At 39.0% G+C, this 18,948-nt stretch overlaps 1 protein-coding gene across 1 annotated transcript in view; it reads right to left on the bottom strand.

Annotated features, from left to right (window-relative positions):
• Window positions 1-6,991: 6,991 nt before the first annotated feature.
• The window catches only part of Sar1b (secretion associated Ras related GTPase 1B), a 30,093-nt gene continuing 18,136 nt past the window's right edge, over window positions 6,992-18,948 (bottom strand). The window contains exons 4-7 of the mRNA XM_027949660.2: window positions 16,173-16,238; window positions 14,303-14,406; window positions 13,143-13,274; window positions 6,992-12,199 (exon numbers count right to left, since the gene is read on the bottom strand). Of these exons, the coding sequence (XP_027805461.1) occupies window positions 12,083-12,199; window positions 13,143-13,274; window positions 14,303-14,406; window positions 16,173-16,238 (419 nt within the window). The 3' untranslated portion in view covers window positions 6,992-12,082. The remainder of the gene's footprint in view (window positions 12,200-13,142; window positions 13,275-14,302; window positions 14,407-16,172; window positions 16,239-18,948) is intronic.

The raw sequence follows: 18,948 nt of genomic DNA, 5'->3' as shown, positions 1-18,948 counted from the left end.
GGGGCTGATGCAGGTGAATGATGTCTCACAGTTTTGTTTTGTTTTGTTTTTTTAAAGAGAGAGAGAGAGAGAGATAATTTTAATATTTATTTTTTTTTTAGTTTTCGGCGGACACAACATCTTTGTTTGTATGTGGTGCTGAGGATTGAACCTGGGCCGCACGCATGCCAGGCGAGTGCGCTACCGCTTGAGCCATATCCCCAGCCCAATGTCTCACAGTTTTATAAACTGGAACAGATCTGCTGACACCCTCAGCCTATAGTGTGCGAGGAGCCATGTGAAGGGGCTGCAGCCCAGGACACAGGGAACCCAGCTGTGCCCATCTTGGCTGCAGCATGACTTCCAATGCCTCTCACATCCCAACCCAAGACGGAATTGAAGCTCTGAAGTGTCCTGAAGGGAGCCTGTTCCCCAGAACCCAGTAAATTTGCCATCTCAGCTCAACATATAAAGAGTTTGCATTGGCTACAACACTATTTTCTCTTTCTCTCTCTTTTTTTTTTTTTAGGCTGGGGATTGAATCCAGGGCCTTGTGCAGTTGAGGCAAATACTCTACCAACTGAGCTATATCCCTAGCTATTCTCAAGCAACCAAAATTCCACTGAGAGATGAATGGATGAAGAAGTTGTGGTATAATAGTTCCCCCTTATCTTCAGATAAGTGTGTTCCAAGACCCCCAGTGGATACCTGAAACTGCAAATAATACCACACCCTATGATAAAGTCTATGTTTATTTATTTGTTTATTTAGGTACTGGGGATTGAACCCAGATATGCTTTGCCCACTGAGCTACATCCACAATTTTTTTTTTTTTTTTTTTTGGTACTGGGGATTGAACTCAGGGGCACTCCATTGAGCCACATTCCCAGGCCTATTTTGCATTTTATTTAAAGACAGGGTCTCAGTGAGTTGCTCAGTGCCTTGCTGTTACTAAGGCTGGCTTTGAACTCACAACCCCCCTGCCTCAGCCTCCTGAGTCCCTGGTAAAATTTAATATACAGGACTGGGCTGTAGCTCAGTGGTAGAGCACTTATCTAGCATGTGTGAGGCACTGGATTCAATCCTTAGCTCTGCATGAAAAAATAAAAGTATTAGATCCATCTATAACTAAAAAAAAATTTTTAAGTGAAATTTACAGATTAGGATGAGTAAGAGATTAATGACAATAACCAAGATGAAAATGAACAATTCTGTTATGGCTTGGATCTGAAATATCCCCTAAAAGCTCATGTGTTGAAGGCTTGGTTCTCAGTTCACCGGTATTCGGTCACCAGGTGAGGGGACTATTAGGAGCACAGAATCAGTATGGAGGTGGTCATGGAATTAAATGCCAAGTCTGGGAGACTGGGGATGTAGCTCAGTCCCCATGTTTAGCCTAAGGATTGAAAAAAAAATATATATATAGCCCGGTCTGGCTAGGGCAGTGACAGGGTGGAGCACAGAGCAGGACCCAGAGGCGCAAGACGAGAAGGTGAGACATCTGTTTCTAGGCTTAAGCATGCACTTTCACCTCTCAGGTGGGTCTGTGCCCTGTGCTCTGGGTAACAAAATTCCAGAGGCTTGTATTCAGTGAATGATCCCCTTCGTCCTTCCCTTCTTCCTCGGTTAATTTTAAGCAATATATGGCCATTCAGGTCTGGAGTATCCATCCATACATGAACGTGCCACAAAGGAATAAGTGACTAGAAATGAAATTTTGTGGGCCTTGGGGTCACAGTGAACTGGGGACCTGCATTCTGGTCCTTTCTGGGCCTCAGTTTCTTCATTTGTGAAATAGGGATGTGAGCCCCTGCTGGGTGATCATTCAGGGGAGCTGAGAGGGTCAGCATGGATGCCAGTGTGAAGGTGTTAGAGGAGGGCAGGACACAGTTGTTTAGGTAGAGTCCTAAGAGTCTGGCGGGCTGACCAGAGGCAAGGTAGCCAGAAGGATTTGTTTACTAACTTGTACTTCCTGGAATCTGAGCAGGTCAGTCCTGTTTATTTCTAAGTTCTCATGGGCCTGCCTGAGCTCAAGTAGGACATCTGTGGTCTGGGGTCAGGGCAGGGACTAGCCATGGGCAGCTCCCATATAAAAAATGGTTGTTGGGCTGGGGTTGTGGCTCAGCGGTAGAGCACTCACCTCGCACGTGCGAGACCCTGGGTTCGATCTTCAGCACCACATAAAAATAAATAAGTGAAATAAAGGTATTGTGTCCAACTACAACTAAAAAATAAATATTAAAAAAAAAAAGTGGTTGTAAACAGCTGGTGGTCATCAGGGAAGCCACTGATGTGTGTGACAGTCAGTGCCTAGGCCAAGAAACACCCAGCTGCATTTTGAGCTCCTAGGGCCCCTCCTCAGCTGTGGTCACCCCACACCTGAAACCTTGTAACCCAAGAAGTAGTTGAATAGGTCATCTTCCTCCCCCACACCTTCCTTTTGCAAAGAAGGAACATTCCATTGCATCAGATTGAATGTTGTGATCAACATGAGACTCAGAGGAGCTGCCAAGGGCTTGCAAGAGGAAGCCAAGAGAGAAAAGAGACTCAGCAAAATAAAGCTTCACCTGTGGATATTTTGAACTGCTATTTTGAGGCTCTGGGAGACTGACTGCCTGGTTCTGGTGTCAGGTGCTTCGTCTGCTGGGCGCTGATATTATAGCTCCCTGCATCCAGCTGTAATATTTGTGCCCATTTCTTTCTGCAGCAGAGTCCTGCCAGGCTTGGAAAGGAGGGCTGATGGGCAGGCCTGGTCTCTACCACATCTATGTAAGAGGCATAAGTGGGCCAATGTTGGAGGAGGGTGACATGCCCCTGTGGAGGCATCAGGAATCAGAGAGGACCTCAAAAAGAAGAAAATCTTAGGGAGTCCCCCAGTCAAGAAAGGGTATGTGGGGCTGGGGTTATAGCTCAGTTGGTAAAGCACTTGCCTAGCACATGGGAGGCACTGGGTTCAATCCTTAGCACCACATAAAAATAAAGGTGTTGTGTCCATCTACTATTAAAAAAAAAAAAAAAGGAACAAAAAGGGTATGGGCTGCCAGGCACAGTGGAACAGGCCTGTAATCTCAGCAATTCAGAAAGCTGAGGTGGGAGGATCACAAGTTCAAGGCCAGCCTGGGCTACTTAGGACCCCATCTCAAAATTTCAAGAATGAAGTTCTGGAAATGGAAGGAGACCCTCAGAGGTATACAAAAGTACATACAAGAGGAAGTGAGGGGAAGGGGAAAAATAATACAAGGGGGACAAACGAATGTCAGTAAAGGGGGCAGAGAGAGAAGAGGGGAGGGGAGGGGAGGGGAGGGGAGGGGAGCGGAGGGGGGATAGTAGAGGATAGGAAAGACAGCAGAATACAACAGACACTAGTATGGCAATATGTAAATCAATGGATGTGTAACTGATGTGATTCTGCAATCTGTATATGGGGTAAAAATGGGAGCTCATAACCCACTTGAATCAAATTGTGAAATATGATATATCAAGAACTATGTAATGTTTTGAACAGCCAACAATAAAAAAAAAAGAGAAAAAAAAAAAAAAAAAAAAAGAATGAAGTTCTGGGTTTGATTCCCAAAACCACAATAAATAACAATGAAAAAGAGTGGGGATGTGACTCAGTAGTAGAGCACCTGATTCAATCTCAATCTCCAGTACCACACACACACACAAAAAAAAAAAAAAAAAGAGAGAGAGAGAGAGAGAGAGAGAGAGAGAGAGAAGAAAGGGTATAGCTAACTAGAGACTAGAGACTATGGAGGCTGAGACAGTAGGCTTGTAAATTCAAGGCCAGCATCAGCAACTTAGAACCTGTCTCAAAATCTTAAAAAATTTAAAAAGGGCTTTCAAAGGACAGGTTCTTTGTCACTGGAAATCAAGCAGAGACTCTCATAGAGAAGGGAGCCATGGAGGATGATGAATGAACAAGACAGACTCTCAGAGGTCCAAGTATAAACTAAGTTGACAATGCAAATCTGTGCATTCTGCTTACAGCCTCACTAAGTTGCTAGGGCTGGCCTTAAACTAGCGCCCTCGTTTCTCAGTCTCTCAAGTCGCTTGGATTACAGGCGTGTTGGCCACCAAGCCCAGTATGCTGTGCAGTCTTGCCTCCATCTAATACACTCTACCTGGTCCATCTTTAGGCAATGAGCTCTACCAACCTCCAAATCACAGCATGATCTTTCTGTCTCTGTCTTTGCTGGTCCATTTGCCTGGAATGTCCTTTCATCACCTTCCACTTAATCACTTTGTAGTTTTCAAGATTTGGCTGCAGGGCTGGGGATATAGCTCAGTTGGTGCAGTGCTTGCCTCACATGCACAAGGCCCTGGGTTCAATACCTGGCACCAGCAAAAAAAAAAAAAAAAAAAAAAAAATCTAGCTGTAGTGACCATTGTAGAAAAGGCACCATGCTTTTAGAAAACCATCTCCTTTTTCCTTCCAAGGTACCTGGACAGATATCTGCCATTTTCCTTCATGCCATGCCAGCCCCCCACAGGCAGGTATTCAGGAAATGCCTGATGATTGACTGAGGGAAGGCAGCAGAAAGAAAGGCCAAGCACCAGAGCCAGAATCCAACACTCAAGAATGCTTGGTTAAGTGCCTGGTGAAAACTAAGGTTTCCCTTATGTAAGATTTTGTGTGTGAGAGAAAACGAGTAGGGAACCTGCTCCCTATTTTGCCCAGCTGAGCACATGAAATGTGCACATGAAATGATGCGCAAAAATTATGCCCTGTCCCCTGGTAATCAGAAAGGTCAAGGCAGTGCTTCTTCAAGGAGAAAGGCAGAGTGAGACCCTGGCAAATCTAAGAGGGGCTCCATGTCTCCTGTGTGCAAGAGGACTCAAGAGCCTAAGGATTCTGAGCATGGCCCCAAATAGAAGCTGGGGTGGAGAAAAACTCAGACTGTTCTCTAAATAACTTCCTGCCCCTGCCATCTGCTGCCAGACAGTCAGGGAAGAATGCAGCCTGCATGGCTTCCTTTAAGAGCTATCAGAGCTATGTCCTGGTACAATGGAGTCTTAAGGCACAGAAGGTCCCACCCCTTTGCCTCTCTGGATCCCAGAATAGGGCTAGAGTTCTCCTGTTCAGCCCTTTTCCCACAAAGAGAACCTGATCTCTCGGTTTTCAAAACTGAAGGCCCTTAAAAAATATATAAATAAAAATAAAAAATAAATCACACATTTAAACATTTTTTTGAAGGCCCTAGAAGAGGCAAGCCAACTTGTTTTTTTGTTCTTTTTGGTACCTTTTTCTTAAGTACCAGGGATTGAACCCAGAGGTGCTCTACCACTGTTTCATCTCCTTTTTATCTTGAGACAGGCTCTCACTAAGTTCCTGAGGGTCTCGCTAAATTGCTGAAGCTGGCCTCAAATTTGCCTCCTGCCTCAGCCTCTGGAGTTGCTGGGATTATAGGTGTGTTCCACCATGCCCAGCTCACAGGCAAAGTTTTTGGACTGGAGGAAATCTGTTACCTATTAACGTAAGACCCTATAATACAATCAAGCAAGAACCACCACCCCCACCCCACCCCCCGCCAATAATGGGGATTAAATCCCTGGGTGCTTTATCATTGAGCTACATTTCTAGCCACCCACCTATTTTTAGGGGCAGTACAAGGATTGAAATCAGGGGCACTCGACCACTGAGCCACATCACCATTTATTTATTTATTTATTTATTAAAGAGAGAGAGAGAGAATTTTTAGTATTTATTTTTTAGTTTTTGGCGGACACAACATCTTTGTATGTGGTGCTGAGGATCGAACCTGGGCCGCACCCACGCCAGGCGAGCGCGCTACCGCTTGAGCCACATCCCCAGTCCCTTGTATTTTAGAGACAGGGTCTCACTGAGTTGCTTAGCGCCTTGCTTTTGCGAAGGCTGGCTTTGAACTTTGATTCCCCTACCTCAACCTTCAGAGCCCCTGGGATTACAGGAGTAGGCCACCGCACATGATTCCCTTTTGAGACAGGGTCTTGCTAAATTGTCCAGGCTGGCCTCAAATTCACAATCCTCTTGCATTAGCCTCCTATTAGCTGGGATTACAGGTATACCAACATACTTGACCTGGGATCTTTTTAATCAAGTTTATAGGCTGTTGTTCCCACATTTCAGTTAGGAGGATGGTGGCCACTACCCAAAAGGTTCCATTTACATCATTTCCTAGGAACTTCCCCTATTTCCAACAAGGTCTCTTCACACTAGGCTGAATGTTATGACATCTGCATTAGTTATGTATGCGTGGTACAAATGTCAGTTTAGTTGAAGATTATGTAGCTAAATTTAGGAAAAATAGCTAAATAAATAAGACTTTCTTTTCTTAGCACTGGTTATTTTGGTGCACTGGGATTGAACTCAGGGGAAGCTTTACCATTGAGTTACATCTCCAATTCTTTTTTTTTTTTTTGAGACAGGATCTTGCTGAGTTGTTTAGACAGGTCTCAAACTTGCAATGCTCCTGCCTCAGCGGGTTTAGTCGCTGGAGTACTGAATTGTTTTATCATGTTTCTCCTAAATAAAATATCCAGAATCCAGCATAAAAATCTTAAGAGATTCAGATTACTTATTCTGCCCTCAAGCAACCTATCTATTGAATCATAGTCTTTGGTGGGGATTTTTTTTGTTTTTAAGCTCCCTAGGAGTTTCTGTGCATACTAAAGTTAGAGAACCTTAAAATAGATAAAACCAATTGGTTGCCTTATTTTTCATATTTCTATTGAACAGCATTGTGTAAGTTCTATTTCAATTTACCTCTAAGTTGTTTTCAGTCTTACAAAGCAAATAAGAATGTTCGCACAAAGGGAAAATTCTTTGCAATTTTCAAAGTCTTAGAAATTTCTAATGAGCAAAATGAAAATTAGAGTTGATAATAAAAATGGAACTGGGCTGGGGGAAGGAGTTCAGTGGTAGAAGCACTTGCCCAGCATTCACAAGGCCTTGGGTTTGATCTCTGGTGCCGCAAAAAACCAAAAAAGTTAAAACCAAAACACAACAGCAAAATGGAACCAAATACTGGAGTTATTTGACAACCAGGTTAGCATTTTATTTCTCTATTCCTGACACACTCAAATTCATAGGAAGTGAAAAGATAACAGAACAAAATCAAAATAACATACAAACACAATTCAAAAACATTTAACCATCTATTATAGTTGTTCTTTGTAAAATACACAAAAGTAAACAGAAACATCTTCATATAAATTATGCTTAACAATCTGTATATACTGTAAAACAATTGTTATAATTCACACTAAGATCCTAGTGCAAGCAGTGTTCTGTGAAAGTGCAAACAAAGTTAGTGATAAACAATTGATCACCGACTTACCACCTCAACATATTTTGCATTCAGCCAAATACTTTTTATGAATTTTAAAGTAACTTGACCACATTCACCTGAGTGCTCTTGCTTTAGTATGGCAACTGATTATGAGTTCAGGTTAGGAGCAGCACCAGGGAATACAGACACTCATGTGAAGTTGGCCATTCTGACATGAATCTTTATACTTGATAATGACAATTCTGGAAAACAAACAAACAAAAAACCCTTTCTGTCAAAACTATAGAATTGTCACCCTCTTTTAACCCCCCAAATTAAATCTAATTCCCCATTTAAAATGCATGCTTAAGAATCCATGCACTCCAGTGCAATTTTTCCAAAAATAATTCAGCATGAAATCACTTTTCCATTTCTGTCCTAAGATCTGTTTGGGATAGGGACACACCTGAAATGAAAGTTTGCTTTGGATGACCTTGCTTACTTTCCTCTGATGACTTTGGATTCTATTTTAAAGAGGAAAAAGTCCTGAAAAATCAATCAATCAATGGCATTGAATATATTAGCTATTTAGTGTTCTAAATTATGAGAACAAAAATCCATTGGTTCAGAACTTCATCTAAAATAGACTGTGGATTTCCTTCCTACTTAGGGATCTTTTAAATTCAAGTGTGTGCATGTGGGTGGTGGGGGTTGGTATATGAGAGGGATGGTTACAGGGCTCAGGAGTGGAAAGGTGGTTTTAACAAAAATCCCATTCACTTTATACACAGAGGCACGGTAATATATTCCAAGAGCTTTTTTGTTGTTGTTGCTGTTAAAAAGCACCAACTTGAATTTCAAAAGAACAACAATAATGGAAATGAGTAGAAGTATTATCATGCAGTTTTGATAATTCAGTCCTTAATTAGAGCATACCGTTTTTTTTTTTTAACTCTTGTATTTATAGCAGAACCTGTTTTTTTAATAAGTTTTTATTACTCATTAATTTTGCATTAAGGAATTTATATTTACTGTCTAGTTTTTTCATAAACCTTTATGTCAAAATATGTAAGATTTTTTTGAATACTCGAGGTTTGTTTTTTATTTGTGAAATATCACCAAATATGTCTAAAAATGACCCAAATAATACATTCTAAATAAGATAACTAGGAAATTTTTAAGAAAATATAAGCCGTTTTCATGTATTCTGGTCAAATTTTACTTGGCAATAAATCCTTGTGGGGCTTGGGGTGTAGCTCAGTGGTAGAGTGCTTGCTAAGCATGCATTAAGCCCTGGGTTAAATCTCCAGTACTGCAAAAAATAAATAATAAAAATAAAAATAAAAAAAAGTCCTTGTGAATTTCGGTCATGTAAGTGATTAACAAGATCAAAATACCACAATGAGTCACATACCAAATAAAGAGTTTCAGAAATGTAAACTTTTCCCTGAAATGATAACTAGAAGTACATTGTTTTTAATGATGAAATTTTTGAAAATATTTTTTTCTTTTTCTTTTTTTCTTTGTGGTACTGGGCCTCATGCCTGTTAGGCAAGTGCTTTACCACTGATCTAGTAGTCTAGATCCCTAGCCCAGTGATGGGTTTTAAATGTGATTAATAAAATCATTTTCCAGAAGACAAGAAACACTATCATCATAGCTAACATCCTACTTTAATGGTTTACAAGTATTTTACATGCTGGAAAGTATCATGAAGAAGTGGAACCAGTGGAAAACAATGTTCTGCCTTTATGTTGTAAACCACAGTAAATCTGTATATGGAGACAGGAAAACAAAACTAAAATTTAGATCTATTGCAGGTAATATCTGAATTCAGACATCTTTGGCACTCATTCAAAAAGATATTGGTTCAACTAAGCCAATAGTGAACAGTATTTTTTTCATATACTTTAGGATGGCTGGGGATATAGCTCAGTTAGTAGAGTACTTGTCTAGCATGTGCAAGGTCCTGGGTTCAATCCCCAAAACCATAAAAAAAAATCATATATTTTAGAAAACATCTGTTACCAATTTAAAATGCTGTCATTTCCATTCTAAAAATTCACTAAGCCAGGTGTGGTGACACATGCCTGTAATTCCAGCAGAGTTGCTAGGAGGCTGAGGCAGGAGAATTGCAAGTTAGAGGCCAGCCTCAGCAACTTAGCAAGATCCTATCTCAAAATAATAAATAAAAAGGTAAATAAAAAGGGCTGGGGATGTAGCTCAGTGGTAGTGTGCCCCTGGTTTCAATTCCTAGTACCAAAAAAAAAAAAAAAAAGATTCACCAAGATAAAGTAGATATTATCAACTTAACCACTTATGGTCCAAAAGTATAATAAATAGCAGTCATTCAAACAGATGTGGACTTAAAACAACTTTAAGAATATAAAAGTGGGCTCAGACCTTACAATTGTAGAGTTTTGGACTTCAGATTTTAGAATGTTGTTTGCATGATGCCTGTTTGTATAAAATCCAGTCTTAACTTGTATACAACAGTGTTAATAACTATACTTTAACAGCTTTTAGTGTGGGGCACAGAATTAACCTCTTTTCCCTACATTTGCCTAGGAAACACTCCACAGGGGCACATTCATTTACAGAGTTGCCTTCTACATATGTTTCTCTCAATCTGCTTCCTGGAAGGGGAGCTTCGACCTAGTGAATGTGCTCTGGAGGGGTTCTCAGCTCTGGCTGGTTAAATCCTCTGGCTGGGAGTGGAAAGAAAGCTGGTTGCAGCTAAATGTAGCCAGCTCTACTTCTAGTGCCTCGGGACATAAGACTCTTACATTATTGGGAAAATATCCACCATTTAGTGACCTGTTTCTTTGATCCCAGTGTCAGAGCTAGAATGAAGGTTCTCGAACAAACTATTTTACCAAGAACCTGTTAATTTTTTTCCTTTTTACCAATTTATGCCAAAATGATTAGAGTATTATAACAGCTCCTCTAGGAAATACATGCAGAAAGGTATGTCCCTGAAGGTAGTGAAGACAGATACCCATGAACAAGATGCAGTTGTTTTCTAATAAGGCTTAGCTCTGTATAGTCAGGATTTTAGGAGCGAATACTGTAAACCATCTGGCACATAAACCAACAGGCTGCAATGTCATTTTCTAATTTTCCCTTAGTGCTACTGATGTCTCTAGGCAGAGAAGAAATTCTTTCATTTTCACTTAGAAACAAGCTGAAAGTGAAATAGAATAGCCAAATTACTAAAACCAAGTGTTAAGAAATGATCTTGTTGGCTTACTAATTCCTTCTAGTCACATTCCTCAATCTGTATCTGCTTCATAGGTTATATTATCAATGACAGAAAGAAATATACCAACTTTGCCTGGGGAAATTGCTAGAGAAAACACTAAGGTTGATATTCAAATTATTCTTGATGGAACTGCAACAATCTCTTCTCAGTGGAACTGGTTAAATATACTATAAAAACTTGCTTATAATTAGAAGAGAACTCTTATGATTCATTTTGGGCACTTACCTTTCATCTTATTTTACTCATGATGGGAATCTCAGACATATAAAAAGAACTCAACTTCTTAGGAAATTATAATGCTTTTAAAAACCAACTAAATTTTCATTAGTGAGTCTAACAGTGAGGATGTGGACACTATCACATAGCAAGTTTTATATCTAAAAACGAGCCTTTGTGATTAAAAAGGAAGAGCTAGCTGACAGCAATTAAGAAAAAAAAAAAAAAAAACACATTCATTTTCTTCCTACCAGGAAGCAAAAATATCCCAAAGAACGCAGAAGAGCTATAGGATAGAAGTAAAATCCTCACAGAACAAGCTGTTTCTTTGTCCTTAGATATGCAGGTCTATACAACAAAACTGTGCATAGGATCCTACCTGTTGCGTGCCCTCGGAAGTACCTATAAATGAGACTTGTGCCTGTCACTATTTTTGGCGAAGTACAGGTTACCAAACTAGATACGAGTTAAACTTGAGCGCTTCAGCATTAGATAACTGGGATGGAACTACAAGGCCTACGAAACTGAGGCTCAACCTTGCATACTGTAGATGTGCTTTTCTTCAGAAGGTTGATCCCACAGGGACTGGGACATACAGTCCACCAGCACTGGAAATGGCAGCATTACTGATAAAAATACACGATTCCAAGAGAAATGTGGTACCAGGTGCAACCAACTACAACTGCTACATTGTAAATGCAAAAGCCTTTAGGGACTTAAACATTATTCTAAATATTCTAAAGGAATTTCCTTTCCCAAAACCCTCTCCTGTATATTAAATATTTTAAAATTTAAGAATATACTTAGTTAAATAAGACACATTCAAATGAAACATTTGCCCAACAAGGATACCAAACATTAGAGTTTGTTTTATTGCATGACGTTTGCATAAGAAAAAGTATTATTGAAAATTGTAAGGCATCATGCAATCATTGATAAGCTAATTATTAACTGTACACTCGAGAGGAGACAAATGATCTAAAATTTAAAAACTAGTACCAGAAAAGTACATAAAAAATTTAACATGATGAGCTTTTAAATATGGTTTATATTTGTAGATTCACAATGTTAAAAAGTGCTTCAAATGTACTGCTGCAAAGTTGCTCTTTATAAATGGTGCTGGGGTAAACGTCAGATTATAAACTTTAAAAACTATTTGTATGGAATTAGAAAGCAAACATTGGGATATTCAAAACTTACTTGAATCAGTTTTCAATTCTCACTCAAATTAAGTTGATATAATATTAATAATCTAAAAAACATCTATTTTAAATCCAACAAAAGTCTATTGAATTCAAGTTATGCATGTTGAGTGATCAAATCTCTGAGTAGGCCTGAATGTGAGACCTGGAGCAGAGGCGGGTTGATGTCTATGTTAATCAATGTACTGTGCCATCCAGCGGAATCCTTCTCCATAACCTTGTCTTTTGAGCACACTGCACATGAAAACTTCTAAAGGTCGGGCATTCAGTTCTTTCAGAGATACATTGCCCTGGAAGAAAAGAGAGACACGTTGGAGCTTTATGAAATAAAAGCTCTACTCCCCAGTAGATAGTAGGTTCTACTTTATGTTTTTAATATTTATCTTTTCATTGTAACTGGACACAATAACTTTATTTTATTTATTTATTTTTATGTGGTGCTGAGGATCGAACCCAGGGTTTCGCATGTGCTAGGTGAGCACTCTATTGCTGAGCCAAAGCCCCAGCCCAAGAATAAAAATATTCTATCATAGAAAAAAATACAAAGTGGCTTCATGGATAATAGAGACAACATTCTGAGTAGGTTTATGACCAAACTAGATATTTTTAATGTAAAGCTGACTTATTAAAAAGAAGACAAATGGGTGTGGTGGTGTATGACTATAATCCCAGCAATTTAGGTGGCTGAGGCAGGAGGATGGTGATTTCAAAGCCAGCCACAGCAATTTAGTGAGGCCCTAAGCAACTCAGTGAGATCCTGTCTGTAAATAAAATACAAAAAAAGGGTGGCGATGTGGCTCAGTGGTTAAGTGCCCCTAGGTTCAATCCCCAGTACCAAAAAAAGAAAAAAAAAAAAGCTTGTATAATTTAAAGACACTTAAGGAGAGAGAGAGAATTTTTTTAATATTTATTTTTTAGTTATCGGCAGACACAACATCTTTGTTGGTATGTGGTGCTAAGGATCGAACCCGGGCCGCACGCATGCCAGACGAGCGTACTACCGCTTGAGCCACATCCCCAGCCCAAATATATATATTTTCAATTGTAGATGGACACAATACCTTTATTTTATTTATTTAGTTTTACATGGTGCTGGGGATCGAACCCAGGGCCTCACACATGCTAGGCAAGCACTCTACTTCTGAGCTATAACCCCAGCCCCTAATTTAAAGACACTTTTACTGCAGAATTAAATATTTACATCTGTCAAAGTTTTTTTTTTTTTTTTTTTACCTTTCCTGTTGTCTGACCATATAAACCAAACATTTCTCGTAACCTCTCTTCACTGATAGCTTCAGGTCTGTCAATCTTATTCCCAAGAATCAGTATAGGCACATTAGCAATGGTTTCATCTGTCATTAGTGACTAAAAAAAAAAAGAGCAAAAAAATACAAAAACAATCAAGGACTCATTCTCTACATTACACAACATGCTGATTTTTTTGGCAAACTTTTCCCACATCTTAAGGTAAATACAATGGACTCATAAATTTGATTCTTATGTCTCCCAAAAGCTCTTTCTGTAAATGTTCATTCTGCTCACTATGTAAATCAGTGAGGTAGAGTTGCTACAGCTAACCCCTTGGAGGTGGGCAGACATCGTTTCACTTCTGGTTCTGCTGCTTATGAGTTGCAACCATAGGCAAGTTAGCTTCACAGAAGCTCAGACAGAATAGAGAATAGTAGCACCTACCTTATGGAATTGATGTGAGAATTAAATGAAGTAATAGTGCACGTCTACAATGCCTGGCACATAGGAGGAATCAGGAACTCCCAGACCATGTCCCATGACCACAGAATCCATTTGACTATTCCATATAAAGGAGTATTTGTCTGCTCTGGGCAGAGGTATGATCTGCTTCAGTAAAAGCACAGAGCTACTTTGGTCCCAGATCTATTTCTGGTCTTATCTGCTATTCCTGAGACCCTTTATAAAGCATCTGGCCTGGGAGGGGAAAGGAGAGGTAGCTAAACATGTACCTGCTCACTTTTGGAAGTGGTGACAAAGATGACATATTATACTATTTCTAAATTCTAGCCAATTCCTGAAGAAATGGCATTCTAAGAAGGACTAGGGACTCAAGATAAACCCCACTCCAAGAATGCAGTACACATGAAATATACTAGGATGGGCACACTTTGTAGAGGGTGAACCCCTAGAAGAGTCTTTAAGAAGGTTGTCTATGTTCATGTTTCCTCAATAGCTACAATTACTACAAGTAATTCCTGCATTAAGTAGTAATCACTACTTAAAGCAGTCACTAAGCTCAACAAAATTTCAGGAGTTTCATCAGAGAGTACAGAAAGGCTGCATTCTGACACCATATTTCCAATTTATTTCTTCAGGTTTACCAGAGTGATTTTACTATGCTTAGTTTTAATTATTTAACTTACATCAAGTTCTTCTTTTGATTCTAACAGCCTTTCATGGTCTGCACAATCCACAAGAAATACAATGCCATTGATAGCAGGAAGGTAGTTTTTCCATACTCTTCGGGCTAACAAAAACAATCAGGAGTTAGAGAATTTATTTGCTGGTCAAACCTAGCAGATGGTTTGAATGAAGTGTCCAACAAGATAGTAAAGAATAGCCAGGTGTGGTGGTGCACATCTGTAATCCCAGCAGCTCAGGAGGCTGAGACAGGAGGATCGCAGGTTCAAAGCCAGACTTAGCAATGGCAAGGTGCCAGGCAACTTAGTGAGACCTTGTCTCTAAATAAAATACAGAACAGGACTAGGGATGTGGCTCAGTGGTTAAGTGCCCCTAAGGTTCCATCCTCAGTACCAAAAAAAAAAAAAAAAGATATTAAGAGTAGTTCTCCAAGGTGGGCACAGTGACACACACTTGTAATCCTAGCAACTTGGGAGGCTGAGGCAGGTGGCTTGCATGTTGGCGGCCAGTCTCTACAACTTAGCAAGACCCTATATCAAAATAAAAAATGAGCTACATCCCCAGCCCTATTTTGTATTTTATTTAGAAACAGGGTCTCACTGAGTTGCTTAGCGCCCCTCGCCATTGCTGAGGCTGGCTTTGAACTCAAGATCCTCCTGTCTCAGCCTCCCAAGCTGCTGGGATTACAGGCATGGCACACTGCGCCCAGGTAGATTATAATTCTTACTAATCTTCACATCCCCAAAATTAATTTATAAAATTATTTTATGTATCAATTATTTTATGTATCAAATGTGCTTACACTAGCCACAACCATTTAAAATCCTTTCAAATATACATAAGAACAGCTTTTTAGAATGCCCATTAACTCTGTAATATGCATTAGTTATGACTTACTATGTGCTGGACATTGTCAAGTACTTTTGGGGATAAAAAATAAATTTAGATTTCTGTAGAATTTTAGTCCCACAATTTAATTTAGGAGATAAGATAGTCTTTCCTAAGCTTGCTGCAGACCTGTGCACACTGTAAAGTCTAAGGAAGCTAAACTGAGAGCACTCTAAGCTGGGAGTGGCTTCCCCGGGAAGGCAGCAGAATGTACACTGGGCCCTGAACTAGTTACTTAAATACACATGGGGATGGCATGAGCAAAAGCACAGAGATCACTAAGCTTTGGTTTGGATCGAATAAACAGAATGGGACTGTGTGCAGTAGCTCACACTTAGGCAGGAACATTACCAATTTAAGGCTAGCCTGGGCAAATAGTGAGACCCTGTCTCATGATAAAAATTTTTAAAAGACTGGTTATGTAGCTCTGTGGTAGAGGGTTTGCTTACATGCTCAAGGCCCTGGTTTATGCTCAATCCCAGAACCACCAAAAGAAAATAATAATAATAGTAATAATAATAAAAATACAATAAAATAAAGGGTGAGGGAGGGAGTGGAGAGGAGAATATCAGGGAAAAAAAGACAAGTCCATAGTACATACCAGAGACACTGAATGCCAGGTCAATAAATTTGGCCTTATTATTTTAAGTAATGAATTATCTACTGAAGGTGTTTTCAGAGCAGATACATATTCATAACATAATTACAACAACAGATGATAGGTAGACTGAAGCAGAAAGAATGGAAGCTAAATTTCACTCATATTTTTAATCACCATAAGCAACTTACACTAAAACTGACCAGGAATATTATGAAAATTACCTCTTGCTTTTAAAGCATTTATCTGGGGGTAATAATAATCCCTAAACTTTAAGTCTACTCTGGCTTTGCTTAAATAGAATGAGATTTCATGCACTGGAACATAATGGCCTTTCAACCAAGTTAAAATAAAACAAAGTGACTGTAATAGTAACAGAATCTTACCTTGAACATGTCCACCCAGATCAAAAGTTGTAAAAGTCATACCAGCAATAGTTAATTCTTCTGAAGCTAAAAAAAAAATACAATATTTTTATGATATAAAAATTAGAAATTCATTCAGAGCATGCATTATAACCTAATATTTGATTTACTGTAATTACAAATAAGGACAATGAAACATTTAGGAACTAGTAAAAGAATATTTTGTTATGATTAGTTATAATCCAATTAAAACAGATAATATAACACAAAAAATCATAATAGCCAATTCTGATAATCACTATCCATAATAAATCTAACATTTGTTTTTCCTTTTCTCATTTCTGCTGAAAATATTAACCTAGACAATTATGGTTCTGAATTCAAATGACTATTCCAATCTAAAACATTTTCATGTAATTCTTTATTTTGAAGGGGAGTACTGGGGATTGAATTTAGGGTCCTTCAGCCACTGAATCACATCCCCAACCCTATTTTGTACTTTATTTAGAGATAGGATCTCACTGAGTTGCTTAACCCCTCATTTTTGCAGAGGCTGGCTTTGAACTCATGATCCTCCCACCTCAGCCTCCCAAGCCGCTGGGATTACAGGCATGCACCACTGTATCCAGCTCTTGTAATTCTTCTTAAATGATGCAAGTGAAATAATCTAATAATATTTTCTTATGGCCATCATAAAACATTCTTCCCCCGCGACTGCTGGGGATTAAACCTAGTACCTCCAGGTATTCTACCATTGAGCAATATCCCCAGTCCCAAGACAGTCTAAAAGCAAACAGAATTTATAATAAAAAACTGGAAACATTACTTCTTCAAATTTTTTCTGCTCTCTCCTTTCTCCTTCTGGAATTTCACTTACAAGTCTCTTAGACTACCTGATATTGTCTTATAAGTCACTGAGGCTCTTTTTATTTTCCTTTCAGTCATTTTTCTCTCTGTGCTTCATTCTTTTTTTTTTTTTTTTTTGTAAGCAGCAAAGAGGTGTTTATTGTGAGCTAGTTCTGTCCTCCGCGCATACATAGCAACTGGTGACACTGAGAGGCCTCTGTGCTTCATTCGGTCTAGTGCCTATCACTGGTCTTTCCTTCTGCAGTATTGGCACTGTCTAATTTGCTGTTAATCCTATCCAAAGAAATTTTCATTGTTAGAAGTTTCATTTGGGGGCTGGGGATGTGGCTCAAGCAGTAGCGCGCTCGCCTGGCATGCATGCGGCCCGGGTTCGATCCTCAGCACCACATACAAACAAAGATGTTGTGTCCGCCAAAAACTAAAAAATAAATATTAAAATTCTCTCTCTCTCTCTCTCACTAAAAAAAAAAACAAATTAAAAAAAAAGTTTCATTTGGGGCTAGGCATGGTGGTGCAGGCCTATAATTGCAGAGATTTGGGAGGCTGAAGCAGGAGAATCACAAATTCAAAAACAGCTTCAGCTACTTAGCAAGACTCTATCTCAAAATAAAAAATAAAAATGGCTGGGGATGTGGCTCAGTAATTAAGTGCCCCTGGGTTCAATCCTTGGTTTAAAAAAAAAAAAAGTTCCATTTGGTTCCATCTTCCATTTCTCTCCTTATTAAGTACATGTTTTCCTTTAAATCCTTGGGCATACAACAGCTTTTTTTTTTAGAGAGAAAGAGAGAATTTTTTAATATTTATTTTTTAAATTTTTTAATATTAAATTTTTAATATTTATTTTTAATATTTATCTTTATTTTATTTTTATATGGTGCTGAGGATCAAACCCAGGCGAGCGCGTTACCGCTTGAGCTACATCCCCAGCCCACAACAGCTGTCTTAATGACCTTATCTGTCCATTCCATCATCTTCTATCACTTTGGGGTTTGTTTCTTCTGATTGCATTTTTCGCCTCACTTCTCTAGTTCTTTATGTGTCTAGTAATTTTAACAATGGATGCTAAATTTTGTTGTATTTCTTTGGATTTTGCCTTGGAGGACTGTAAATTGCCTGTAGATTCATTTTTAAGTTCTGTTAGGAAAAAACAGCTTTTCTTTGGGGCTACTTTAGCCCCACTACTAAAGTATGATCCCTCTGGGTCCTCTATTCAATGCCTGTGTATCTGATCAAATATGCCCATTCTAGCTAGAAGGACTTGAATATTCACAGTCCTTTGTAAGCTTTAGTAATGATTTGGCTGATAGCTCCCTATAATTGTTCTTTCTCCAGAAATGATTCCTTGATTAACCTTGTGGAGTTTTTGTTGTATGCATGTACAGAATGGTGTTCAGCCATGCACATTTCTAGAGTTATTTCTATTGAGCTCCCCCTTCCCTCCCAACAAACTCTCATTACTTTGGCCTCCCCAAAGTCTGTTCTCTTGTCTCCAACTTAGCAAGACTAGAGGGCTATGTTTGGGTTTCCTTTCTTTGCACAATGGTCTGAAAATTACCTCCTATCAGAAAGCTAGAATAAAGAAGTTTTCCTTCTTTCAGGAATTATAATCTTGTGCAATTGCCCAATCCTTGAAAACAGTTGTAGTCATATGATTTTTATGTCTAGTTATCTAATCATTTATAGTGAAAGAATAATTTCATACTGTTACTCTTCCTTCTAGACCAGAAACAGAAGTTCCCCCATAATTACAGTGGAAGTGCTAGTGTTAACTACTCTAGCTCAGAGTAGTTTATTTTATTAACAAACTATTGTTAGAGTAGCAAATGAATTAAATATTTATATAATCATTGTTCAAAGTCACTAACCATAAGGAAAAGATAATGCTTGGATATGGCTGGCAAACCACTTCTGTGGTTATAATCACCAATAC

The sequence above is a fragment of the Marmota flaviventris genome, chromosome 5 (genome assembly GCF_047511675.1).
Source record: "Marmota flaviventris isolate mMarFla1 chromosome 5, mMarFla1.hap1, whole genome shotgun sequence".
Lineage (NCBI taxonomy): Eukaryota > Metazoa > Chordata > Mammalia > Rodentia > Sciuridae > Marmota > Marmota flaviventris.
Note: the sequence above shows the minus strand (reverse complement) of the source record. Positions and strands in the feature narration are given on the sequence as shown.